We start from the raw sequence: 26108 nt of genomic DNA, 5'->3' as shown, positions 1-26108 counted from the left end.
GACATCATCTTGATTCTGCATCGAAATGGTCGGCAAATGCCCACCGGACAACCACAAGTAACAGTGCGTGAGGATACTTAACATTGATGTAGTCTCAGGGTGCATACGCAGTAAGAAAGCAACTTATCGCCGGGGTGTACGCATACTAGGCACCTTGGCCATCTCTTGTCAAATAATTTCCCATGTCGTTTTCGACCTCATCTCATTACACACGCAATGATAAAAGAAACAGGAAGGACGGGTGAAAAAGGCTTGCTGTACTTGACATGTGCGATAGGAAGACTCAGAGCGCCATTGACTTCTTGCTGCATGATTCAGGCGTTACGCAGACGTCTTCAAGCAGATTGCGCTCTGAGCGGTGAAAAGGTCCTGATCATCGGCCGAAACGCTTAAGCTCCAAGACCCGCAGAGGCGGATAGACAATTGCAGCCCATGCGAAACCGACGTAATTGCCCATCTATGCACGTTAGCTTAGCATATCTCAGACTTCTCACATGCACATACATCAGCCCCATAAGTCCCAACTTGCTTAGCAATAGGTCCGATGTACCAGACCTGGGCCATACACATGATGGCACCAATCCAGCCAATCACGAACGACGTGAAGGCGGCAATACCCAGCGGTAGCTTCTTCTTCTGGTTCCAGACTTGCCAATTGAAGCCGGTCTTGCGACGGAAGATCAGATGCTCCTCCAGGGTGATGGCGATCCAGACCGAGACCCAGTAACCCATGAGAGCGAGGAAGTTGGTGAAGATCTCGGCGAGATGGGCACGCCCTGCTAGTGCGCAAACTGTGTAGATGACTACGCCAACAGTGTTCCAGATGACTCTCGGTACAACACTTGCATAGCGGCCTAGTATCTGGGCGTCAATGCCGGAAGAGTAGGTAGGGACAATGAGGTTGGCGACAAGGCCCAAGGCGACTACCACACCGCAGAACGAGCCGAACGCGCCCAGCGGCTTGTATGCTTCGACTATGAGAGCGCCTTGCGATACGCCATATGCTGCTTCCCAGTCCGTGTTGGTAAGCATACCGCATGCCAGGCCGATGCCCAAGACGAAGGCGAACGTGAAGCTACACATTAGACCGAGCATGGTCATGCCAAAGATCTTGAACGAAGATGCGTGTTCTGGATAGTAGACGAAATAGTCTGCTGCTCCTCCGCCGTACGTGATAGCCGCAGCGAGTGTCAAGCCGAAGAAGCTGATGCGATTCCCGATTATGGTATCTGGATCTTCGTCGCCGTGAGACTCGGATGAGGTATTGAATTGCGGACCGGCGACGCCAGCTAGAATGCATAACACAATGAGTTGTGGTAGCCAAGCCCATCGCTCGTAGTAGTGGAAGATCTGGTAGCCAAACGTTGTGATAGCCCATGCGATGATCGCTACGATGATGATGCCGACAACGACGGACATGGAGTTGCCTGAGACAGCGGAGAGGATCTGCCCAGCGACTACGCAGTCGATCATGCCGTAGCCGAGTAAGACGATGATGTTGAGCAGGACGACGACCTTCGACGGCCACCAGCCCGTGACGTATCGCGAGAAGATCATAGTTCGATTGCCGCTCTTCGGGCCAAAGGTTGCGATGTATGCGACAACGAGGCAGCCAACGAACGCGCCGAAGACGGCCAGCATGCAGGAATCGAGGAAACCGAGGGCGAAGACGGCAGGACCGAGCATGCCCAGCGTGATGTTGTTCGCCGCGAGGTTGACGCTGAACCACATGATGGCCACCTGAGAGTATCCAAGCAGGCGCAAGTCCTGACGCTCCTCCGGCTCGACGCGCTCAATGCCGCGAGCCTCGAGGTTGTATGCGACAAGCTGCCTCTCAAACGCCTTCCACATGTCCTGCCATCTGCTCTGGTGTTCCACTCCTTCATGCTCGGTATCGTGTGCGCTGACAGGTAGTCCGGGTTCGTTTCTCGCGTTCGGGGCGAATATCGACTTCTTTTCATCGGGCGGGTTCGTGATGGGGTCCATGACGGCGACCTAAAGCCATTAGTAGCAGCCTCGCGGCGAGGGAGCAAAGCATGAGTCCTTTCGCAGGCTTTAACCTGATCAAGTTCAGACCGTATCTCTCAGATCGCTGCCAGCAAACATGCTGGCAAGCGAACACCGGTCTCATGCGTTCTGCTATCTGACGTTACCTTGATCGGGCATTCTGCTACTCGGCTGCATCCTGGCTGTGTTGCCGTACGTTTGAAGAGACAATGACGCGATAGTAGAGATGCGAAGCAGAGATCGGGAGAGCAATTGAGTGTCAATGGAAGCTGCGAGAAATGGGAGTGACATTGGAAGCGAAAGGCGAAGAGCGCAAGATGACATGACCAAAAACCCCGCTATCGTGCCGTCCCGAAAACCTTGCGCTTTTCCCGCGTCTTGGACTGCTCGCGTAATAAGACGCGTTCAGACTCTTCAACATCTTTCGGTTAAACTCAACTTGTCGCGCGCATACCCGTGGACGCGTCGAAATCACGCGATGGTTGTGGAGGTGTGGGAGCAGACCTCTGTGGTCATAGCTTCCCTGGGTTCACGCGGTGGAACTACGGGTCAGCCTCGCCCAGCTAGCATCGACGCTGCACTTCCTATGACAGCATCATCTCGCATTCAACAACGACCTCCAACGAAAATAACGGCAAGAGCACTACGGTCATACCGACGAGCACATGCCATCTAGACCGACGTCACCTTGCGCATGCAGCAGGTACACGCGGCGCTCTTATCATCTTCGGCGCCCGCCAGTAACCCCCGGTCTACATCGGCCTTCGTACTACCTTCCACACCATGCTCTTTCAATCAAGCTGCATATCCGTCCTGACTGCGTCTGAACTTAGCCGTCATTCTACTGCTACTCTACTTCCAAGTTTCCATGAGGTTATGCCCATATTAGGCAGGTCTAAGATCTGCGTTGCGACACATGAACACCGGATCACGAACCCATGTCACGAACCCATGAACCCATGCTTATCTGTGATAGGTAAGATGCGACTAACCGCTATTACTGTACCTCGATTACTACCGCCATCCCCGGCCGTTGCCGTGGGACTAATGCGGGGGAAGGAACGTAGGCGGAACTAAAGTGGATGGTACTTGAGATATGCATTCAAGCATGCATTCCTAGGTCAAGCTTTAAGTATCTGTCGATGTGCGTCAGACTGCAGTAAGCCTTACATCCTTCACAACTATCTCTCGAAGCGTATTCATCATGAGGTTGGCGGATACGTTGCTGTTGGCCACTGGTCTTGTACCACTGGCCTTCGCTGCGCCGGCAGTGCATGGACGGGCCAACAACAGCACATGTAGGAAGACTACTGTGGCCATCATGTAGGTTTTATCTCCAAGAACACAGATCAAAGGTTGACTAAAAACTTGTAGCGGTGGCGGAGTTGCCGGTATCACATCAGCTGTAAGTCTACATTGAGACTATTTTCAAGAGGAACAGAACAACGCAAAATTCATCTGATACCATACACTTCGGAGGCTCAACGGTTATATCTAAGCCAGCTACTAATGGATTGTAGCAAGCGCTTGCCAATCAATCAGTTACCGATTTCCTGATTCTCGAGTACCAAGATCACATCGGTGGTCGCATGCGAAATACAAAATTCGGATCGGACTCCAGCGGCAACCCTTACACAGTCGAGCTCGGCGCCAACTGGATCTCTGGTCTGGGTGAAAACACAGTAGATGGTCCAGAAAACCCCGTCTGGACTTTCTCAAAACAAGTTAACCTCTCCAGCCCAAACTCTGATTCCTTCTCCGTCACGACCTACAACGAGACGGGCGCTGTGGACTTCACGAACTTACTGGATGAATTTGAAGAGTACTGGAGTGTTTTCGAGCAAAGTGCTGGAACGCTACTCTCCGAGAACTTGCAAGACAGGAGCTTCCGTGCAGGTCTTTGGCAAAGCGGGTGGAGACCAAAGGGCGATCCGGCGCGCAAGGCTGTGGAGTACTATCTCTGGGATTGGGAGACCGCTCAGGTAAGCTATCTGGAATGATCGATTGCGAGACATGCTAATACGCAAGCTTTGTAGACGCCGGAGGAATCAAGCTTCGTCTACGGCATCACAGGATATAATCTGACCTACTATGGCTTCTCAGAGGTCAGCAACTGTACGTATCTCTTTACCTGTATTTGAGGCCACCATTGACAAGAATTCTTATAGTCTGTACCGACCAACGCGGCTTCAACACCTGGCTCAAGCACCAAGCCTCCAAGTTTCTCAAACCCGCTGACCCCCGCCTCCTCCTCAACACCATCGTAACAAACATTACCTACTCCGACACCGGTGTCGAGATCCTCACCTCCGACGGCTCCTGCATCGAAGCCGACTACGCCATCTCCACCGTCTCCCTCGGCGTCCTCCAAAACGACGCCATAACCTTCTCGCCCACCCTCCCCGACTGGAAGCAATCCGCCATCGCCACCTTCTCCTTCGGCACCTACACAAAACTCTTCTTCCAATTCAACGAAACCTTCTGGCCAACCGACAAGCAATTCTTCCTCTACGCTGATCCCACTACACGTGGGTACTACACCGTCTGGCAGAGTCTATCGACAGAAGGGTTTCTGCCCGGATCCAACATCCTCTTCGCTACGCTTGTAGACGAACAGTCGTACCGCGTGGAAGCGCAGGACGATGAAACTACAAAAGCGGAGGGTATGGCAGTTCTCCGCAAAATGTTTCCCAACATCACGGTCCCTGAACCCATCGCGTTTACCTACCCGCGCTGGTCCCAAACACCCTGGTCCTACGGTTCCTACTCTAACTGGCCTGCTGGAACGACGCTCGAAATGCACCAGAACCTTCGCGCGAATGTGGGCAGGCTGTATTTTGCGGGCGAGGCGATGAGCGCGGAGTACTTTGGTTTCTTGCACGGTGCGTGGTTCGAGGGGCAGGAGGTTGGTGAGCGCATTGCGGGTCGGATTACGACGGAGTGTGTTAATACGGGGAGTGGGTGTGGGGATTATAATCGGTATGAGGTGCTGCGTGGGACGACGGAGTTGTGGGAGGTTAATGCGTTTAATGGGATGGGGACGAGTCCGTTTTTTGTGGCGGATACGGGGGAGGCGGAGTGAAAGGGTGTGGGTCGTGGGTACGTCTGGATGGCGATGTGGAGATTGGAGAAAGCCTGTAGCTCAGGACGATGAGATTGTTACGGCATCCTTCTCTTGCTCTTTCGACGTTTTCCGGTCTCCATCCCCCTCCTTCATCTCAACATCCACCCAAATCGGCACATGATCACTCGTCCCCATCTCCTCCTCACTGTCCAGAATCCCAGCCGCCTTAACCCACCCCTTCTCCCACATCCTCCTCCCCGCAACAAAGTAATCCACCCTATCACAGCTACTCCCCCATTTCCTCCCTCTAGAATGATACGTATACCGTCTCTCATGCGGATACATCTCCCTCCACACATCAACACCATCAAACGGTTCCTTCGCCTTCCCACCCCCTCCCAGCAGCTTATCGTGGAAATCCGCGCGGTTAACTACGTGTGCTTGCGGGAAGATGCGTAGTTTGGGATACCCGTCTCGCTCGTCAGGCGCGACGTTCATGTCGCCTGCAAGTAGTACATCCCAGCCTTTCTCCTCCAACTCCCTACACTCCCTCGCCAAAAGCTTATGAAACGCGCGCTTCCGATCATGTCTCGTTCCTTTGAACGCACCGGTCTGCGGATCTCGATACGCGTTTTCCGTTCCGTTGACGGCGTAGATGTTGAAGATGGCGAGTTTTGCTGTGCTGGTTTTCGATCGGAGTTCTACGACGGAGATGCGGCCTTCGTTGTCCCAGTCTACGGTTCGTAGGGCGATTTTGTAGGGGATGTAGAGGTCGCGCCGGATTAGGCTGCATACGCCGTAGATTTTGCCGCTGCGTTTGGGGCCGCGGGCGTTGTGGAGGTCGGTGGGGAGGGTGAAGTGGACGTGGTATAGTGGGCGCTTATTATGGGGAGTTCCTTCTTCTTCTGGTAAGGGTGATTTTACTGCTTTTTTGACTGCGTCTTGGGTTTTTTCGTCTGTGTGGGCTATCTTGACTTCTTGGAGGAACAGGATGGACGGCCATTGGTGTCTGTGTAGGAAGGCTCTCAGAGAGGCTGATGGTCGGGCGTTCTTTGCATCGTCCCTAAGCGCCGTTCTGGATTTGGAAGTTTGGAAGAAATCTGTGATTGGCTTCTGTAGAAATGGAGCGATGCCATCGATGTTCCAAGAGAAGATGCGTAATGTGTTTGAGTCGAGAGGTGGAAGGGGCGTTGGAGATGCGGGCGTGCTTGGAGGCGCCGTTTGCCCGGGAGACGCCGCTGTGTTTGTCGCGACCTTGCGTCGTTTCGAGGGAGGTGGACTGATATCTCGATTCATGGTACTGTAGTGGCGGCATGCCGCGACTCTTTGTGATGTATGTGATACATGAAGTTGTAAGATGCGCGCACGACCAAGTGACGTCATCATCACTTTCTGCACCGAAGCAATGCCCTAGACTGGTCGCAAAACCAGCCACCAAGATCCTCGTAACTTTGGTTGATGTCGTATTGCTGTTTGCAGCATACAATCGCGCATGCACGTGGGCGGGGCGCGACGCGTCTTCCCACTAGAATTGATTGGGCAGTGATCAGCCACATCATTCACTACCCCACCACTACCAACACTTAACAACCACACTACAAACCTCAGCCACAGCCACCTAGAATCCTTCTTCCAACATCACAATCGCACACCTACTCCGTCCTTCTATCCAACCTCAACATGTCCTTCCGCCGCAAGAAGTCCCTCCTCATCGGCATCAACTATGTCGGCAGCAGCCACGAACTCAAGGGCTGCCACTCAGACGTAGACAACATGGCAGAATTTCTCTCCTACCGGGGCTACACCAACTCACACAAAGACCGAGTCATCCTCACCGACCGCCCAGAAGTACCCTACGACTCACCCTACTACCCCACGGGCCACAACCTACTCGCAGCCATGGACTGGCTCGTCTCAGAACCTGGATGCACCTTGTTCCTCCACTACTCGGGCCATGGCGGTCAGATTGCAGACGTAGACGGAAACAGGACGACGGGAATGGATGCTTCCATCGTGCCTGTGGATTTCGAACAGCGCGGCCAGATCTCCAGTACCATTTTACATGAACATCTTGTTACGTATATGGCGCGGGATTGCACGTTGTTTGTCATAATGGACTGTTGTCATTCTGGTAGCGCGCTCGAACTACCGTTTGTTTACCGCTCCGATAGCGATGGCCAGATCAGTCTGATGGATAACTTGAAAGCTGGGCTTACGCTTGCTAATGAGGCGCGCGATATCATCTCTGGCGGTTTCTCGTATAGCAAAGTTGGGGAGGCGAGGGAGTTGCTTGCCGGTGCGAGTACGTTCTTCAAGGGACTGAAGCATTTTGGGGAAGAGCAGGAGGAGGAGGGGTTGGAAAGTGGAGAGTTTGCGGGGCAGTATGGGAGTGAGCAGAAGATGGTGACGATGTTTAGTGGGTGTAGGGACGATCAGACAAGTGCGGATGCGCGGATTGAAGGGGAAGCGACGGGTGCGATGACGTGGGCGTTCTTGGAGATGATGAAACAAGATCAGACTCCGACTTATGCTGAGGTGAGTGCTTGACATATGTTTGGCGGATCTGAGCGTTGTTGTACTGACCGGAATACAGACACTCAAGTTCATCCGGAAGACCCTGGACGAGAGTAACTACAAGCAGATCCCACAGCTGAGTTCAGGATTGGATATTGACTTGGACGACATGCATCTGGTACTCTGATCCAGCGATGTAGTTCTTAAAGCTTTTGTCCAACTCGAAAGACATGCATAGAGGCAATTCCTAGAAACTAGACACAGAGCTTTCGACTTATTTACTCTAGACTGGCATCGTGAATTTGTCTGACCTAAATGTCAAACTTAGCAATCGACGCAGCTTGAAACAAGCCCGCACCGACCCGTCTCTGACAACAAAAAGTCAGTTTGTCTAACCTCTTCAACTACAGCAGCAACGAATGTCTCAAGACAGCAAACTATCATCCCCTTCCATACTCGTCATCGCTATAAACACCGCCTCAACCCACCATCCCCCTTGCCACCACTACTACTACAAAGAATTATCCTTCGTACATACACTCCAACATTACCCCTACCACACGCTCAAAATGACACCACCAATCGACCCCCTCCGCCACCGCATCTTCTCCGAACTAAACCTCCAACTAACGCACCCCTCGATCCCCAAACCCCTCCTCAACGAATGCTCAAAACACCTCGCCTTCCTCGTGCGATACTACGCAAACGACCCGGACTGCAATCCGCTGAGAGTCAGTGTGCCGATTGTCGAAGCACCTGTATGTGTACCTCGTGTGGGTATGGGAGAGGAAGAGGGGGATAAAGAGGAGGATGAAGAGGAGGAGGATGAAGAGGATGTAGAGATAGAAATGGGGATAAAGATCGCGTTAGTAGTTTTCGAAGAGAAAAGAAGGAAAAGCTCCGTACAGACGAGAATGGAAGGACTGAGGAAGATGAAGATGGAGAGATTGTACGGAGTAGGTAAGGTGTTGGGGGAGGAAGACACCGAAGACGACTTAACACCAACGGTGAAGACGAAGAATGGTATCGAGACTGGTGGTCCCGTTAGTAAGATCGCCAGATCTCGACATTGTCCTCCTGTGTCGGCGTCTGGTACTGGTACTTCTGTTTCGTCTACAGCTGCGAAGCCAAGGATGCGTGTACTGATTGAGACGACTGGTACGCTGGGGCATTACAAGTGCTTGGTTGCGAAGCTTTGTGGCATGGCCGAGCGTGTTGTAGCCGGATTGTTGGAAGGTGATGAGGACATGGTGCGCGCGTGCGAAGAGGTCAAGAAGAATAAAGGCAAGAAGACGAGTGCGGATGTGGGGAAGAGACCGGTGTGGGATGTTGAGGCTTGCGGGGAGTGGTGTTAAGTTGTCCAAGATATGTCGACAAGAGGCCCAGGACGTGAAATCGATCGTTGCTTTGGTATTCATATTTCATTCTAGCACGTAAGACATACAATGATAGAGAGACAACAGCACCCATTGCATCAGAATAACATACTTCAGTAAAATCCAAAAAGGTATTCCCTAGCTTGAGCTAACTCACGCAAGCTATTTCCCATCACACCAAAACACCGACCCCGCTACCCGTCGTCAAGAAGTGACCCAGAAAATAGTGCGATGAAAAGTGCAAACGCCTCGCAAATGCAGCAAAGAACCGCCGTTTGGGTGCTTAATCCTTAGCGACCTCTGTGCGGACCTCGCCCTTGACGTTTTCGGAGTCGCGTTCTGCGTCACCTTCTTCTTTAGCGGCGGCAACCTCTTCTTTGTTGTCATTCTCCTCCATTTCGACGTCTGCCGTGGGGGCTGAAGTAGGTGCCATGGTTGTCGTTGCTGCCGCGGCTGGTGGGGATTCGGGTGGGGTTACGACACCAGCGGGCGATTGTGATCGCGTTGAGCCAGCGGCAGGTGCAGTCGCAGCAGGCGCCGCGTCCATGTCGATGTCACCATCTTCGTCGGCTTCTTGCTCGCCAGCGGCGGGGGTTGTTGTGCGCGACTTGGCGACTGCAGATGCTTGCCGTGTGGATACGGCGCTTTCACCATTGGTCTCCATGCGGTCCAAGTCATCCTCTGGAGCAGCGTTGGGGTTCGGGAAGTCGGTGATGTGTCGCCTCTTCTTGGTGCCGGGCTGCTCGCGCACTCCGAGGCTGTTTTTGTAATCCTCGTCATCGCTCGCGTCGTAGAGCTCGCCGTCGTGCTCTATTTGCTGGTCGCGCTGACGCTGTGTCATGCGCACATCCTTGTTCTCGTCGGCATCGAGATCATCGTCTTCATCTTCAGCGTCTGAATCCGTTGCGCGAGTCAGACCCGCGGGCACATCCGGAATGTTGGTGAAGGCTTCGACTGATGGCTTTCCGGTTCTCCGAATATTGTCGATGACGGCGGATTTGATCTTGTGCAGGTAGTCGTGAGAGTTGGCGTTCTCCATGTTAGAAGGACGGACGTCCAGTTCGTAGTCGGGAGCGAAGTATTCGTAGTAGTCGTTGAAAGGCAGCTGCTTGGACATCTTGGTCGAGACGAGCTCTCCTGTTTCGTAGGCCCAAGTTCGCGCTACGTTTCTCATAGTGTAACCACCTCCTCCCAATACGATGACTGGCACGCCGAAGCTCTTGACGTACTTGACACAATTGGCGTGGCCGTCCATGCTCAGGTTGAAGCAACCAAGCCTGTCTCCGGAAAGACTGTCACCACCGCATTGTAGAACAATAGCCTCTGGGCCGTAGTATGTCATGACCGCCTCGATGACGGGCTCGAAGATGTTGCGATAGGTCTCGTCGGTGATGCCGTCGCGAAGAGGAAAGTTGACGGAATAGTTCTTGCCGCTGCCGACACCGATGTCGCGCAGTTCACCGGTGCCGGGGAAGTACTCGCCGTACTTGTGGAATGAGACGGTCATGACGCGATCGGTCGTGTAGAAAGCTTCCTCGACACCATCTCCGTGGTGGACGTCGATGTCGATGTACAGCACGCGCTGCTTGTATCGGAGTAGCTCGATGATTCCCAAGACAATGTCGTTGACATAACAGAAACCACTGGCTTCGCTCTTCTTCGCGTGATGCAGTCCTCCCGCCCAGTTTACTGCGACATCGCATTTTCCTCGGTTCAAGCGCGCAGCGCCCTCCATGGTGCCGCCAGCGCTGATACCGCAGAACTCAAATAGACCATCAAAGACTGGACAATCGTCTCCGACGTTGTATTTGCTCTGCTCACGTGTGAAGCTCTCCATGTTATCGGGAGTGACCTTGTGGAGAAACTCGATGTATTCGTCGGTGTGGAACTGCGTCATCTCGTATTTGGACGCGGGCTTAGCGCGCTGCCGGTGAGTTAGCACAGATCCATAGAGGATTGAGGTCGGAGTCACCTACGTAAATCTCCATTTTGGTGTACAGTCCGTAGTTCATGATCAAGCTGTGCGCCATGCGTATGCGGTGGGGCTTCATTGGATGGCCTGCAACATAGGCGTAGTTGCCAACGTCGGAGTCGTAGAAGTATGCGACCTTCTTTGGCTGCGAGGCGACGCCATTGCTCAAAGACGAGGAGCCCGTCGTGGGTTCCATAGCGGTGGTCATATCTTTGGTGGCTGCGCACAGCTATGCGACCGAGAGGATGTGTGATGATATTATCGTGATAAATGTGATAAAGTTGGACTGGATGTTGCGGGCGACGGCGACTACAGCATGCAAGGTGTTCGAGTATCAGCAATCAAGGAACGGTGGAGGGGCGTGGCAGAGAGATGGCGGGAGCTTGAACAAAGACCCTCGCGCGCCATTACCATGAGAGCTGCGACAGGGCCCCCCTGTCTAGTGCCGGTTCCGGAACAACCGAATCGCCGCATGCAGTCGCGCAGTTACGTGAGAGAGCTCCGAGCATCAACAGCTTCATCATCGCCGCCGCCTTGCCCAACAACACTTCGTCCACGCCCAGATACCCTCACCTCGTCGCCAGATACCCCGCCTCAAACAATTTAAAGAACCATCGCCAGTACCCCACCATGGACCGGTTAACTAGGATGCTCGCCGCCGCTCAAGGTGGCATGGGCGGTATGGGAGGGCCCCAGGGCGACACCAACCTGATCGACAACTCCGAAACCGTCTACATTTCCTCCCTGGCGCTCCTCAAGATGCTGCGGCACGGTCGCGCAGGTGTACCCATGGAAGTCATGGGCCTGATGCTGGGCGAGTTTGTGGATGACTACACAGTACGAGTGGTGGATGTCTTTGCCATGCCGCAGTCAGGAACCGGTGTGTCCGTCGAGGCCGTAGATCCCGTCTTCCAAACCAAGATGATGGACATGTTGAGGCAAACAGGAAGGTACGCAATTGTTGAGTCGGCGCTTGAAGCCGCCACCACTCCCCATATACGCATCCGTCGCTGACAAACACAGGCAAGAGACCGTCGTCGGCTGGTACCACTCACATCCTGGTTTCGGCTGCTGGCTGTCCTCGGTCGACATCAACACACAGCAGTCGTTCGAGCAGCTCACACCCCGCGCCGTCGCCGTTGTCGTCGACCCCATCCAGTCGGTCAAGGGCAAAGTCGTCATCGATGCCTTCCGCCTCATCAACCCGCAAGCCCTGATGATGGGCCACGAGCCCCGCCAGACAACCTCCAACGTCGGTCACCTCAACAAGCCATCGATCCAGGCGCTTATCCACGGCCTCAACCGCCACTACTACTCCATCGGCATCAACTACCGCAAGACTGCGCTGGAGGAGAACATGCTGATGAACCTGCACAAGCACGTATGGACAGAGGCGCTGCTCATGGACGACTTCAAGGGCGAGGGCGAGCGGAATACCGACAGGCTGCAGAAGCTCGTCACACTGGCAGACGGCTACGAGAAGCGAGTGAAAGAGGAGACAGAGTTGACCAAGGATCAACTAAAGACGCGATACGTCGGAAAGGTCGACCCCAAGAAGCGTACGTTGAAATCCGTGTCTTGCTTGAAATGGTATACTAACAGAATATCACAGACATCTCAGACGTCGGCCAGCAGCTCATCGAAGACAACATCGTCTCCGTCTCACGGCAGATGATCGACAAGGAAGCCTCAGTACCAAAGTCGAACTCGCGGCAAAACGGCCAGTCGAGCGGTGGCGACGACATGGAGATGGAGGAGTAGGATCGGCATACCCGTAGGCTGGCTTGGAGGAAGCATGTACACTGGCATGAGCTGCAGAATATCGCACTCAAAAGAGGCATATACAATACAGTAATGCATAGACTATGTATGAGAACAACGACATTACACAAACATGATTCCACTCATCATGACGGTTACTTTGCCGATTTGAGAACAGCCAAACGAATGTGTATAGTGATCCTGGACAACAACAGAGGCTAACTAGTCGCTCACTCATTCATTGCGGGTAGGTCAGCACATCATCCCTCCGACACAGCATTGAGACGTAAAATCGTGTATAAGGTTCGCAGTGGCATGGAAATACGTTTTCCCACAAGTTACATCACACACTTGGAAAGGGGAGTATGCTTGACGTTTTTCTCTTCTCCAGATCGTCTAGACACACAAGTTGTACGTCATGTTTCTCGCTGAAGCGAAAGCAAGCGGATTTTTTTGCGCGTCAGATGTCGTTCATGTATGATTACATCAAGTTCTTGCTGAAGCGAAGCGGCGAATTATTCTGCGGCGTCAGGTGTCGTTCATGTATGATTTCAGGTTTCGGTCACGATGGAAAGCCGAGGACCAGATAGAAGTCCAGGTGCTGGTCCCCATCGTCGGGATTTCGGGGAAAGATTCGAAAAATTCGGAACATTCTTGTGTGTGTGTGTGTGTGTGTGTGTGTGCGTGTGTGAGGCGGGTAGCGCAAATGAGGAGAAGAGTTCTGCCAGGTTAGGTAGAATGATGTGTCTTTACATTCGCAGAGTCGTGATAAAAAGTTTAGACCTCTGTCCACCATCCATCACGACACTTAGGTCAACACTGATTGAATTCAAACGTATGTCATTTTGATACCTTCTATTTTTTTTCGTAGCCAAAAAGCAAAAGCAAAACACCAGCCCACGCTGATCCATATCCCATTAACCCGTAAAATTCATTTCTCGTACGCCCCTTCTTCGAAGAACCGCGACACGACAAATTGCGTCGGTATTCGTCGCAACAAAACCCTTGGGGGTTAACTTTCGTCTTTCTGCTCATCCATCCATCCACCGTAGCGATCTTTGGTATATAAAACAACAAAATTTGCCGCCCACTCAGCCTGCCACCCATCATCCATAGGTTTCGTCGCCCGTAACACGTATTTTGTGAGAAATGGTAGTGTCGATCCCAGTATTACATTTTGTTTGTTTCAAGCAACTCCGGTAAGGAAAGGTGAAGGGTAGATTGGTTCCATAGGAAAACACATAGCGGAATGGGTTTGGGTTTTGCAAAAAAAGTTCGGGTCCATTACTGTGAAGTCTTGAAAGGGAGGTAAGGTAAGGTGGCTAGTCCAGATCCCAGGGGGGGTAATAGCACAACATCTGCACTCCTGAAAGAGTGCGTTTCTAATGACCGTCATCCAGCCATATAAGTGTGCATCCGGGGTAGTTTCCTTTATTCCTGTCCTGTTCCTATCATGGTGATTTCGAAGCTTGCTGTCTATCCAGCGAGCTCCACTCAGAAGTACGATGACCTGCCAGACTAAGGATGGCCATGCGGTTTTCCTGACGTATCTTCCGTATTCGATCCGTTCTGGCCAGTAGTAGAGCGAATCTTCTTTGCGTTCTCGTCGTCTGAACTTGAGTGGCTACTGCTTCCGTCTTCGAAGCCAATGGTTCCATCCTTGGATTCGCGGCGTAGCCTATCAGCCTTGTCCTTGAGGTAGGCGGCCTGTTCGGCGGCCCTCTGGGCCCGGATCTGCTTCTTCCACATGGCGGCGTAGTGGCCGTTGCGGTCGAGCAGCTCCTCGTGAGTGCCTCGTTCCTGGACCTTGCCCTTGTGCAAGACGAGGATCTGGTCAGCGTGGGTGATGGTACTAAGACGATGAGCGATGATGAGCATAGTGCGGCCCTTGGCCAATGTCGTAAAGGCCTCCTGGATGTGCTGCTCTGTCTCCGTGTCAAGAGCGGCAGTGGCTTCGTCAAGCATGATGATGCGCGGATTCTTCAGAATCGTGCGGGCGATGGCCACGCGCTGCTTCTCACCTCCAGAAAGTCGCAGGCCGCGGTCACCAACCTTGGTCTCATACTTGTCCGGGAATGTCATGATCTTGTCATGGATACTGGCAGCTCTGCATGCCTCGTGTACCTGTTCGTCGGTTGCCTCTGGGTTTGCATACTTGAGATTGTACATGAGTGTCTCATTGAAGAGCACAGTGTCTTGGGGTACGACACCAATGTGGCTGCGCACCGAGTCGATGGTGAGATCTTCCACATCGTGACCATCGACCTGGATGCTACCAGACATGGTGTTGTAGAACCGATAGAGCAGACGGAAGACGGTCGATTTACCTCCACCGGATTCACCAACAAACGCGGTGGTCGTGCCTGGCTCGCAGTAAAAGTCGAGACCGGTCAGCGCTGGCTTGCGCTGATCATAGGCAAAGTGTACATCCTGGAAGCGAAGATTACCCTCACAAGAAGCAAGAGGTTTGGCATCCTCCTTGTCGACTACGGTGGGTTGCTCCTTGAAGAGCTCAAGCATTCGCTCCGAGTTGATCATGGCAGACTGAATCATCCTGTAAAAGGTGCCGAAGAAGTTGAGAGGACTCTGCAGTTGGCTCATATACGTGAGAAGCGTCACAAATTTGCCGACGTCGAGGACTCCAACTGCGATCTGGTATGCCGCGATGAAGCATGTGACGAGGAGTCCAATCATAAAGACCATGTTCTGTGTGATGTTCATGATGTTCAGCGATATCATGACCTTGTACTCAGCGTTCTGATACTTCTTAACAGCTTCACGGTAACGGTTGAACTCGTACGCTTCGGCGTTGAAATACTTGACCGTCTCGTATGACACCATGGAGTCGTTCTTGACTGCATCTTCTTCTCTGTCGGCGTTGACCATTTCGCGGCGAATCTCAGCGCGCCACTGCGCCATGCGAATAGTCAGATAGATGTACCAAAATGTAACGATGGCGATGACGAGCGCGTAGTAAGCATCGAACCTGATGAGGAAATAGGCGATGGCTACGCCTAGATCGATGAGCATGGGAACAACCGAAAAGGTCACCTGCTCGAGGAACGTGTTGATGGAGCTGCCCTTTCCTAGAGCGGACAGGACCTCTCCCGTCTTCTTGCCGAGGTGGAAGTCGAGACTAAGGCTGTGCACGTGCTCAAATGCCGCAACGGACAGCTCGCGATACGAGTATTGGGAAACGGGGATCCACAGGGCAGATCGCGCTGCACCCAGCAATCCGTTGCTGCCCTGCAGAAAACGGAAGCCGATGTACAACATAATGGCGGTCCACGGATTTCCGCGCTCGCGGTCGTTGAGGCGCTTCACGATTTCACCCGTGAGGTCCGGGACCAAGACGTTAACGACGCGCTGGCCTAGGACGAGCATGAAACATGCGATGACAACCAGCTGCAGCTTGCGATCTTTCGAAGGCCAGAGGTAGGGGAAGAAGACGTGATAGCCTTTGATGTATTCCCACCAGCTGCGCGCGGGTGCGCCAGTGGGCCTGCTCCAGGCGGGCGGTGCACCCTCGGTGTGCTGGTGTTTGCCACCGGTCGGGTGGACTGAGCCATATGAGCCGTTCGCGTGACCGTTTTCCGCATGACCGTTTTGTTCGGCGCTACCGAGCAAAGAGGTATTTTCGGATGGACTGCCCGATTCTTGGCGAGACCTGCGCTGTGGGACTATGACGAATAGTACGTAGAAGGCGATGAGTGCGAGGAGCAGCACGATGCGGAGCAGGTCCATGGCCACCTCTGCGGCTTCCCACTCGGTCATTCCAAATCGCAATCGCTTGGCGGGAGTGCCCACGGTGGGCTCCTTGTGCGGATGCGTGTAGATGGAGAAGGAAAGGGCTACCAGTACTATTTCTAGCACGGTTGCCAGACTCCATGTTGCCAGATGCGCCTCGGTAGGAGACGGCTTCGAGTCGAGGAGGGAGATGACGAAGAGACAGTAGACGAAGAAGGCGCCAACGAGGTAGATCTGAGGAAGTTAGCCATGGATGGAATCTGAAGTTTGTTGCTGTTACATACCACTGCGGCTTTGCCCACCCACCAGTGCTGCTCCGCCTCGGCCAGGGCATGCGCAACGACGACGACGGAATTGCCGACAAAGGTGAATGCCGTTGCGAGCGAGACCCATTCGAAGACGCGCTTCTGCGTCTGGGTGACATCATCGTGGACGAGCTTCTTGACGAAGTTGCGGGTGGGATCGGTGGCCGGCAGCGGCTTTCCTCCAGGGCCGGTTGTGGTAGGTTTGGCGATATTAGTATTAGATTTAGAGGCGGCAATGCTGCGGACGGTGAAGGCAGCGAGAAAGAAGACGAGCATAACGATGGGGTAGGCATATTGCAGCACGGCGATGGTGGTGCGCACAGGGCCGGCGTAGGCCCATCTCTCGCGGTCGTGGTCGTCCATGTGGTGCGGCCCAGCCATGCTGAAGCTCTCTCTCCACGGATCTGTGAGGCCCGGCAGCGAGACTCACGGGTGGCAGAGACGGGCGGGGAGGAGATAGGAAAGGGAAGGAGGGAGTGTCGGTGGTGGAAGAGAAACGCGGTGACATGTTGCACCTGGGCACACTGAGACGGTGCCATGGGCGAGAGCTAGCTAGCACGAGTAGACTTGTGGCGCACATGCAGCAGGCATTAGCCCTGTCCGTGCGCGCCGATGATGGATTTCATCCAGACCTCGCTGTGACCCCGGCCTGCAGCAGCTCCCAGCACGGTACAGCTCCCAGGCACACGGGGCGAGTCGTGTCCTGCAGCCGCCTGCAGCTCGTCACACCAGCGTCGACCGGAACTACATTGTACTGGCCTGCGATTACTGCACTTCGTTCCAGTATCCAGTACTGCCAGCACCGTAACGAGTATTGTCCATCGCCCCCGTCTCTGGCATGAGGCGAACTTGACGCTCAGATGACTGAAAACCGTCGCACGTCAGCCGTCTCGTCGCCCAAGATCCCCCCGGCGCCGCCATTGCCACTGCCCAAGCAAAAGTCACGCTCCTACTTTGAGCGTTTTGTTGCGCAGCCCTTGACCACGGCCTATGGATCCCGCCCACCCAGCGTGCATCAACATGGCTACGAGGGCGGCCCTCCGAACCCTCTAGTGCCGAAACTTGCCGGGTACGTTTCTTTCGTACATGCTCGATACTCCGTCGCCGTATACGGCAACTTGATTTCTGTCTCCCCTATTGGCTGCGTCTTCCACCATTTCCATCCACACTCCCACATTTCCTCCACACTTCCCTCTGCATCTGTTGTTGACTTTTGCGTGGCTCTTTCCCTGATGCCGCGTTCCTTCCCTGCTGCCTCACTCACCTATCTCCTCCTTCCCTGCCACCCACCTGTCTTACCCTGCTCGCTCCTTCCCTGTCACTCACTTTTCGTCACTCACTTCCGCCACTCACCTCCTGCCATGTATCTTGACATACCCCCAACGTGCCTTCCCCGTCTCTGCACTCACTGTCAACCACTCTGACCCTCCTGCACCTGCACCTGCACTCACTCTCAACCACTGCACGCACTCACATCCGTCAGCATCCGCACGGGCTACTCCCAAGATGCAAGCCATAAGACAGGCCTCGACATCTCTGCCCTCGACATCAACCGTGAACGCACCCATGCCGTCCTCGCTGGCAAGGAGATCCTGAAGACTGTCCGCGTCCAAGATGCCAAGATCGTCGACGAGACCAACCTGCGGGCTGCAGTCCTCAATTATGCCGATTCTCATGCCCGACAGCGCGAGGGCTTGGGCATACACGACGTAAAGTGGTCCCATGGCCAGTTCAGCTCCCACATCGCCACTGCCGCTGCAAATGGCAAAGTCATACTGTACGACCTGAACCGCGCAAGCGTCGAGCTCACCAGGCTGCACGAGCATACGCGTCAGGTACACAAACTGGCCTTCAACCCCCACCAGGGCCATCTGCTGCTGTCTGCTAGCCATGACAACACGGTCCGTCTGTGGGACTTGCGCGACATGCGTAGGGATGTTACTGTCTGCCGCAGTCGGGATCACTACGCTGGCATGAATGGTGGTATCCGTGACGTCCAGTGGTCGCCTACCGATGCCGTAGAGTTCGCTTTCGGCACGGACAACGGGACCATACAGCGATGGGATTTCCGCCATAACAAGGGGCCCAAGCAGAAGATTACAGCTCACGACCAGCGCATCTGCACCTCCATCGACTGGCACCCAGACGGTAAGCACCTGCTCAGTGCTGGCGTGGATCGAACCGTCAAGGTCTGGGACTTCTCCGTCACTGGACGCCGCCAGAAAGCTGCATACGTCTTACACACACCGTTTCCGGTATACCAAGCTCGATGGAGGCCGCCATACTGGTCTGACGAGTACCACGAAAAGGGTGCCTACCAATGCACACAGCTGGCCACGTCCTACGACAAAGAACACTCTGTCATCCATGTATGGGATTTCCGTCGTCCGTTCCTACCATTTCGGGAGATCAACAAGTTTCCCAGCGCACCTTCCGACATGCTATGGCACTCGCGTGACACGTTGTGGACTGTGGGTAGAGAAGGCGTTTTCCAGCAGAACGATGTTCACCATGCTCCCAAAACCGTAGATCGACGCAATCTGCAGGCTTTTGGGGTATCGCCAAGTGGAGAGGTTGCTGCTGTTGCCCAGAAGAGACCTCGGCAGCCATCTTCAACAGGCCTAGCTTATACTGACGATACGTACCTTGGTGACCCGCGTGCCAGACGACATAGCCCCGAGAAGGGCAGTCTCAGAAGTTCAGCCGATGACAGTCTAGATGATAGTTTTCTAACATCGTCAATGAAGCGACATCATGGTCGCACTGCTAGCAACAGGTCAACCAAATCGTTCAGTAGTACCCCGCCATCTGACATTGCCCCCAAAGTCATGTTCCTCAGTGACTCCATGGTCGCACATAGCGAGTCATTCAGACCGAACCAGGTCGCCATACGAGGCATACTGCCAGGCGCGGCCAATCCTCAGATCTTCGAGTATCTTGCACAGAAATACAAGACCATACCTCTTTCCGACCCACCCGACTTGGACTCTTTTCTTCGACTGGAGAGGGCGTTTGAGCAAAACGCTGAGTACGCGCAGCGCGCAGCCTTCTATAGGCTTGCGCAAACATGGAGGGTCGTTGGTGCGTCCATTACCATGGCGACACGACGCCGAGCAGAGTTACACAGACAACAAAGAAGGTTGCGACCGCAGAACACCGCGCTACCGTCCGGACAGACACACCAAGCAACATCCGCGCACATGGAGGCACATGACAAGCGCATGGCGATCCCTCCAAATCCGGCAGTGCGTGCCATCTTGAGCACGCTAGAGAAGCCAACATCACCGTCCCGATCACCCAGCGTGCGAGAAAGCACTTCTAATATTGCGACCCCTCTTGCTCGTCCAGTCATCACCCAAACCGTCAATAATACTGAAAGGCCAGGCTTGCCCGATATCGATCAGGAGGACATTGATCAACTTCCACCCGCTGTTACTGGACCGCCTGTCGATGCAAGTAGAACACTCGCGCCGCCAAGGACGTTCAGTGGACCACAATGGTATCACTCGGGAGACGACATCGATGAACGCCGTGCCTTGGTCGGCAGCTATCGTGCATCCCCACGGATACCACTGAGTCTCGCACCGAGTGGCACACAAGCCGGACGCACCATTGAGCCTCATCCACTGGAGCGACACGACTCTGGTGAAAGCTTTACAATGTTCTCTGCGTCATCGGACTCTCAAAAGGGTAATTCCGTGCCGAGCTCGTTCGCGAGTACCAACTCACAACTAGGCCCTGGGAATTCTCTATCGGAAAATTGGCAGTCTGTCCAGGAACAGTCTAGCTTTGGGAAGCCAAGAAACGCTGGAGATCAAGAGCTGAGCAAAAGTATCTCGATATCTCCAACGACCATGCCCGTCGGCAAGAGCTTTCCTCGTGCAGATCAAGGGTACGCACAGAAAATGGCCCGCAGCGCTTCGAACAATGCAGATGAATTTGGCAGTGGAGAGAAGGCTGTTCGGGATATGGAACATTTACGGCGGAACAACCAACTACTTCGCCATGATAGCTCTGATTCTGAAGCGCTCACAAGTATCTCCTCGTCTTCCTACGAATTCAGCACTGAGATGGAAGCCAGTGGAACTATTGTACCCGACGTGTTTGAGGATGTGAGGTCGCCTCATGTTCTCAAGCCACCAGCGTCCCTGCCACATGCCTCCGGAAGTGCGCCTCCTGTACTTGATCCAACAGTAGAAGAAGGATTGTTGCTGTCAGACTTTGAAGCTGTGCATATCGACGCCGAGGCCGGCTCTCCCTACTCCGTCATTGGGCTGCTGAATCATCTCCTAGAGTACCACACGGAGGCGTCGGATGCACAGTTTTCCTCAGTCCTCATTCTACTTTTAGCCCCGCTGTTGCCACAGACGCATGGCCCTTCTGATACTCCAGATGTGCACATAGGCGATGTATTGAACGTCTTCAGCGACACGTTCGTAGCACTAGGACTGACTCAAGCACAAGCGAAAGCCATACTATCGACACAGTTAAGCCAGCTGATAGCTACTGGTATCAATCCCTACCAAGCGGAGTCTATTCTTTCCGCCTATCATTTCCAGCTACATTCCTTGTCATTGTTTAACTCCGCGGCCTCGCTCCGCCGCCTAGCGTACCCGACATATCCTGCTGTCTACGAGCAAGCGCTGAAAGAAACGCAGGTTGGGCTTTTGTGCCTAAGCTGCAAGTCACCAATCAACAACCCTAGAGATAAGATGCGATGCGAGTCCTGCAAGCGAACGCAGGCACCCTGTCCGATTTGCTGGGGCAAATACCCGGCTTTCGAATCGATCACCGCGAAGAAGAAATCCAAAGCGAAGTCGCGGCCATCATTCAAGGACAGAGGACACAGAAGGCAGCGATCGTCTCTCACGTCGAATCCAGACCATGCCGGCGATCAAGTCGCAGACGGTCCATCACCGACTGTTCCAGCCAAATGGTCGTCACCTGCAGCCACGCTCTGGACATGGTGTCCATTATGTGGTCACGGAGGACATTCAAACTGTCTGTCAACCTGGTTTGCCGATCCGACACTATCAGACGGCGCATGTCCGACCGAAGGCTGTCTCTGCGACTGTGTCCAAGGCAGACGACGCGACACAAAGATCGAAGAAATGCTTCTCAAGAAAGCAGAGAAGGACCGATCGAAGATTGTACGAAAAGGCGATGATTGGAAGGTAAAGGAAAGCCGCGCGGTGTCGGCAGTCCGGAACGCTGCCCTCGACACGATACCAGATCAACAATCACAACCAAATTCTGGCACCACAACACCGACTCGTAGATGAAACAAAGGCTACTTCCGGAGCAATCAATATCAAGCAATACGCGCATCGATACTTCCCGGGCCGTCGCAAGTCTCGACCACAGCAATTCGGCCCGAAACGAATCACTCACTTTGCAGACCCATGCACTTAATACCAGGCACGGCAACCCTTCGAGTCCGATCCTGACATCACCACACGTCCAACCACAACCCTTTCCGAACGAATTCCTCACATCGGATCCGCATCTCAATTTTCGCAATACGTCGGTGTACATGGCAAAATGGAGCTGCCCGCATACATGCATAATCACACCGCTTGTATGCGCGCCAAGCATCGTTGTAAGACAATGAAAAGCCCGCACACCCTCGATAAAGTCGCGCAGCTCGCCCGCTTCCCCGGGATGCGGGACGCTGACTTGATTGAAGCGTGGGTCTGCCACGTGTAATTCGTGGGTAGCGAGGCGGGAATTTATAGGCGTGATGCTGCATGTGGTAGTAAATGTTCTCGGTACTTTTGCGCGCAGATGGTCGGTCGGGATCGCGGGAGCGATGGCATGTGGGAGGTGGGAAGGCGGTGGGGGTGGTTGTATGCCTGTCGTTTTTGCGATGATGCGCGATGACGAGTTGAGGGGATGTGTACGAAGTGTAAGACGATATTACTGATTGTTAAGCTGCTACTATTAAAATACCCATCGTGATATTGTACTCGGGTTCAACCTTGGAAACTTCCGCCCGACCGCCCCGTCTGCCGGCACATGGAAAGGGTACCTTTTCCAGTACGTGTACAAGGTATCCACACTCGGAACGGAAGTAAGCAGCATGTAGACTAGCGCTGCTGCAGCCTTACCGTTGTCATCACGCGGCTCTTGACTGTGGATCGCTTACACCCATCCATATGATGATCTATTGCATACACAGTAACTTCTCGTGTGAGAAAAACAAAGACAGTGTGAGGTCGAGACCTTCTTCGGTTGTCGCGTGTGTGGTAAATGTTTAGTAAATGCCTTGATGATCAGAGGTCGTGATAGGTCGCGAATTACAAACGGGCGCGTCATTGCATATTGAGACACATACACGTGCTCTTTGATAATGGTGGCTTGAGTTGAGCTCCTAGCTTGTATACAATCCATGGCAGTCTGTCCCGTGTGAAGGGAAGTAAGGTAACGTCGTGATCAGAAAGGTTGATAAATTCTTTCTACGTCCAGCATCTGTCAATTGGTTCAGGTAGCACCAAGATACCTAATCAGTAGACGATGTGTAAACCGTACAACCTCACGACTCCACCATGCCACTACTTCGCATGAGCTGAAAGGTACGTACCCTACACATGTACCTCACGCCCCACACCACTCCCTCCCATGTCCGCGTGTACGCCCCCCAGCCTACGCTGATCGGTCTGTCGCTCGCTCACTGGCATTCCCATGATCGGTGTTCCACCTGTGCATTTGCAGCGGGAGTACCGCAACCAGACCTACATTACCGCATTCCCCACGATCCCAGTGATTCACCTACATGACGACATTTGTTGAGGAACATGTACTGCGAGTAAGATTTGTAAAACTGTAGATTGCAGGGGTTGTATGGACGCGAGGCTACAGCGACGGTGTATTGGTGGCTATGGATAAATATGGCGATAACTAACAAGAATGGAGTATCTTCGGTCGCGTCTGTAACCGCTGTGCAGTGTACAGGCTGATGCTGCAAGATGATGGAATGTTGAGAGATTGTGAATCTGGTACGGATGACGTCGTTGGGTATTTTTGGTTGTACGTAGGTGTCTAGACTTCGACTGTTGTACGCGCTTTGGGTTACACAATGCTCGCGACCGCAATGCCGGGTTCGTGATTAGCATGTCATAGGCGGGTGCTGTCCGCGGGGTCATGGGGGGTTTAGCGAGGTGTGGTGGGCTGATTCCGTGGGTTGGGCCAGAACATAGCGACGAAACTTGTTGCATGCAGCGTATGCTCGATGCTGGAAGTCAAGCAGAGCGGCGTCATTGCGCATGCTGTGTAGAGGTGTATGTGTTCGTGCTGTCCAAATCCGTACCTGTGCTGTTAACAGCGGACAGCTTCCTCGCGTTCAACAGCATCCCCATGCGTGGGACTATGCGCCCAAACTTGACAGCCTCCCTCCGATGCCGCTTCGATAGTCTCCATGCGGGTATCGTACGTCTGTCGCATATCATGGGTATTGATAAGGTTGCAAGGCGACGCAGTGCGCTGGGCGGCTGTTTGGGCATCAACGGTACGACCGATGTACGAAGTGCGTGCGTTTTGACGTGTTTCGATCCATGTACCTAGCAGGACGCGTGGTCAGTTTAGACAAAAGAAACCATGCAATGCCTCGACTCAAGAGCACTTCCTTCTCTACTGCTATTGTATCTTGCCGGTAGATTAGTAGGGCGACATCGCGACAATGCGCCATCTTGGCTCCGAGGTCTCACTCAGCCCGACGATATACATCACAATCGATTGTCAGAGGTGACAGGGTTTGTGAATTTGATGGTATTCATGTCTCAACCGGTTCCATTCCTCGTGATATCGTTGATCCGCGGGAGAAAGGAAATGAAGGCCTAAGTCGCCGTGAAATGCATGCCTGCGCCCTCGAGGGGCTATTCAGATCCCGAATTCCTGCTTCCAGTCAGCTCCGTCCAGCCACCCGACATGGTATCGTGTGCATACCTCAACTCCATATCCCCAACCATTTACCGGCTTGCGCTCCAGACGGACTTGAGGAAGCCGTCCTTCTGTGCGAGCCTGTTGAAGCTGTCGTCGGCCTCGCCCATGGCGCGGACGAAACCGCAGATGGCGTAGGCCTGGTTGTCGCCGGTGTAGCGGCCGTTCTCGTCAACCTTGCCAACGCTGAGCTGGACAGAGGCGTGGTCCTTGGCCCTGATGATGCGTCCGGTGGCCGACTTGGAGGTATTAGTATCGCGTTTCGGGTCAGGTAGGTGGTGGTCGGTGACTTACGCACTGTGGTGTGTTAGCAGACATTCGTTACTACGTGACATGGGCTTGGCTTACTTTGCGGGGGACGTAAAGGTCGACGAGCTCTCCGCGTTCGTTCTCCATTTTGATTGATGTGTGGGTGGGAGTCGGGTTGGGTTGTGTGGCTGCGGTGGTGGTCGATGTCGTCGGCGTCAATGTTGCGACTTGCTGAATTTCGAGTGTCGCTTAGCACTGGTGGTGTGGCGCTAGCGTCGCATGTGGGTTAGCGCGGGTCTCCATCGAGCAGTGTCCCTCATGGGCGACCATCATTGTCATGCGTGAAAGTCCACCTTCGCAAACTACATAGAATTGTTTGCATCATTTGCTACAAGTAGACGTTCTTTCACGTGGTGACATTGCGGGCGAATGATGAAATGCGGCGACCCTCATCTACCTGCGTTCCCTTGAGCGGGACAACCTTGAAAGCTTAGATATCGTCAAGTACTTGCCTGTCTCAATGCTCCATCGCATCGATATGCTCATGAAAATGTCTCCGAAGTGTGTAGCTCAGCCGAACATCCTGATACGTAGATCTAGTCATTCATTCTGCACGCCACACTTTCCAGCCTACCACTGCGAGACGAAGGGGCCAAAGCATACACGCGTGGTACGAAGTTGCCAGTCTCAGGTTTATCAATGCATCTTTGTAATCGTGTCTTCGTCCTGCAGTGTTCGTGAGTTGGCAAAAACAAAGGGGGTGCACGAATCTCCAAATCCGCTATGCCCGCCATCTCCCTAAACTCAAGCAGCCCCAACCCAACGCTCTACCAACTCCAAAAAGAATGTGGGTAGGTTCAATGCATCAGCTAGATATTGAGCAAGTCTTGATGTATCCATAGGGTTGGCAGAACTTATGCACAGACCTCTATGTCCAAAATATCCAAACCTCCCCAAACTCAACCAGCACTCTCCCCAGAGCTCTACAACCACCACAACGACGTGTAGAATGGCAAAAAGGATGCATCGGCCGGGAATCGAACCCGGGGCTAGCCGAAACTGTCCTGTGAAGGATGGCAACGGCTAATTTTACCACTAAACCACCGATGCTGGTGATCAGAGCGAGTTGTTTCGCTTGATGAAAGTCCAACAAAATGACACCAATATAATGCCGTTTC

General features: G+C 53.6%; 10 protein-coding genes and 1 non-coding gene across 11 annotated transcripts; 5 read left to right on the top strand and 6 right to left on the bottom strand.

Annotated features, from left to right (window-relative positions):
- Positions 1–373: 373 nt before the first annotated feature.
- Positions 374–1986, bottom strand: J4E78_001579 (uncharacterized protein; the record flags this gene model as incomplete). The annotated part of the gene is made up of 2 exons (XM_049362235.1): positions 374–457; positions 505–1986. 2 exons carry the CDS (start codon positions 1984–1986, stop codon positions 374–376), a joined length of 1566 nt encoding a protein of 521 aa, XP_049227518.1.
- A 1225-nt stretch (positions 1987–3211) lies between these two features.
- Positions 3212–5089, top strand: J4E78_001578 (uncharacterized protein; the record flags this gene model as incomplete). The annotated part of the gene is made up of 5 exons (XM_049362234.1): positions 3212–3330; positions 3382–3412; positions 3528–3989; positions 4044–4122; positions 4176–5089. The coding sequence occupies 5 exons, from the start codon at positions 3212–3214 to the stop codon at positions 5087–5089; spliced, it is 1605 nt and encodes a 534-aa protein (XP_049227517.1).
- A 60-nt stretch (positions 5090–5149) lies between these two features.
- Positions 5150–6367, bottom strand: J4E78_001577 (uncharacterized protein; the record flags this gene model as incomplete). Its single annotated transcript, XM_049362233.1, has 1 exon — positions 5150–6367. One exon carries the CDS (start codon positions 6365–6367, stop codon positions 5150–5152), a length of 1218 nt encoding a protein of 405 aa, XP_049227516.1.
- A 384-nt stretch (positions 6368–6751) lies between these two features.
- J4E78_001576 (uncharacterized protein) lies at positions 6752–7772 on the top strand (the record flags this gene model as incomplete). Its single annotated transcript, XM_049362232.1, has 2 exons — positions 6752–7606; positions 7665–7772. The coding sequence occupies 2 exons, from the start codon at positions 6752–6754 to the stop codon at positions 7770–7772; spliced, it is 963 nt and encodes a 320-aa protein (XP_049227515.1).
- A 382-nt stretch (positions 7773–8154) lies between these two features.
- J4E78_001575 (uncharacterized protein) lies at positions 8155–8940 on the top strand (the record flags this gene model as incomplete). The annotated part of the gene is made up of 1 exon (XM_049362231.1): positions 8155–8940. The coding sequence occupies one exon, from the start codon at positions 8155–8157 to the stop codon at positions 8938–8940; it is 786 nt and encodes a 261-aa protein (XP_049227514.1).
- A 304-nt stretch (positions 8941–9244) lies between these two features.
- Positions 9245–11141, bottom strand: RPD3 (histone deacetylase; the record flags this gene model as incomplete). The annotated part of the gene is made up of 2 exons (XM_049362230.1): positions 9245–10885; positions 10938–11141. 2 exons carry the CDS (start codon positions 11139–11141, stop codon positions 9245–9247), a joined length of 1845 nt encoding a protein of 614 aa, XP_049227513.1.
- Positions 11142–11563: 422 nt separating this feature from the next.
- RPN11 (multicatalytic endopeptidase) lies at positions 11564–12694 on the top strand (the record flags this gene model as incomplete). The annotated part of the gene is made up of 3 exons (XM_049362229.1): positions 11564–11883; positions 11957–12492; positions 12546–12694. The coding sequence occupies 3 exons, from the start codon at positions 11564–11566 to the stop codon at positions 12692–12694; spliced, it is 1005 nt and encodes a 334-aa protein (XP_049227512.1).
- A 1518-nt stretch (positions 12695–14212) lies between these two features.
- On the bottom strand, positions 14213–17127 carry J4E78_001572 (uncharacterized protein; the record flags this gene model as incomplete). The annotated part of the gene is made up of 2 exons (XM_049362228.1): positions 14213–16675; positions 16726–17127. The coding sequence occupies 2 exons, from the start codon at positions 17125–17127 to the stop codon at positions 14213–14215; spliced, it is 2865 nt and encodes a 954-aa protein (XP_049227511.1).
- Positions 17128–17606: 479 nt separating this feature from the next.
- Positions 17607–22028, top strand: J4E78_001571 (uncharacterized protein; the record flags this gene model as incomplete). The annotated part of the gene is made up of 2 exons (XM_049362227.1): positions 17607–17815; positions 18230–22028. 2 exons carry the CDS (start codon positions 17607–17609, stop codon positions 22026–22028), a joined length of 4008 nt encoding a protein of 1335 aa, XP_049227510.1.
- A 2682-nt stretch (positions 22029–24710) lies between these two features.
- RPS21 (40S ribosomal protein S21) lies at positions 24711–25077 on the bottom strand (the record flags this gene model as incomplete). Its single annotated transcript, XM_049362226.1, has 2 exons — positions 24711–24920; positions 25030–25077. The coding sequence occupies 2 exons, from the start codon at positions 25075–25077 to the stop codon at positions 24711–24713; spliced, it is 258 nt and encodes an 85-aa protein (XP_049227509.1).
- An 875-nt stretch (positions 25078–25952) lies between these two features.
- J4E78_001569 lies at positions 25953–26040 on the bottom strand. Its single transcript has one exon. It is a non-coding gene; the product is annotated as a tRNA-Gly (tRNA).
- Between the last annotated feature and the right edge of the window lie 68 nt (positions 26041–26108).

The sequence above is a fragment of the Alternaria triticimaculans genome (genome assembly GCF_023758025.1).
Source record: "Alternaria triticimaculans strain BMP 0046 chromosome Unknown scaffold_1, whole genome shotgun sequence".
In the NCBI taxonomy this organism is placed as follows: Eukaryota; Fungi; Ascomycota; class Dothideomycetes; order Pleosporales; family Pleosporaceae; genus Alternaria; species Alternaria triticimaculans.
This window is presented reverse-complemented; position numbering and strand designations above follow the sequence as displayed.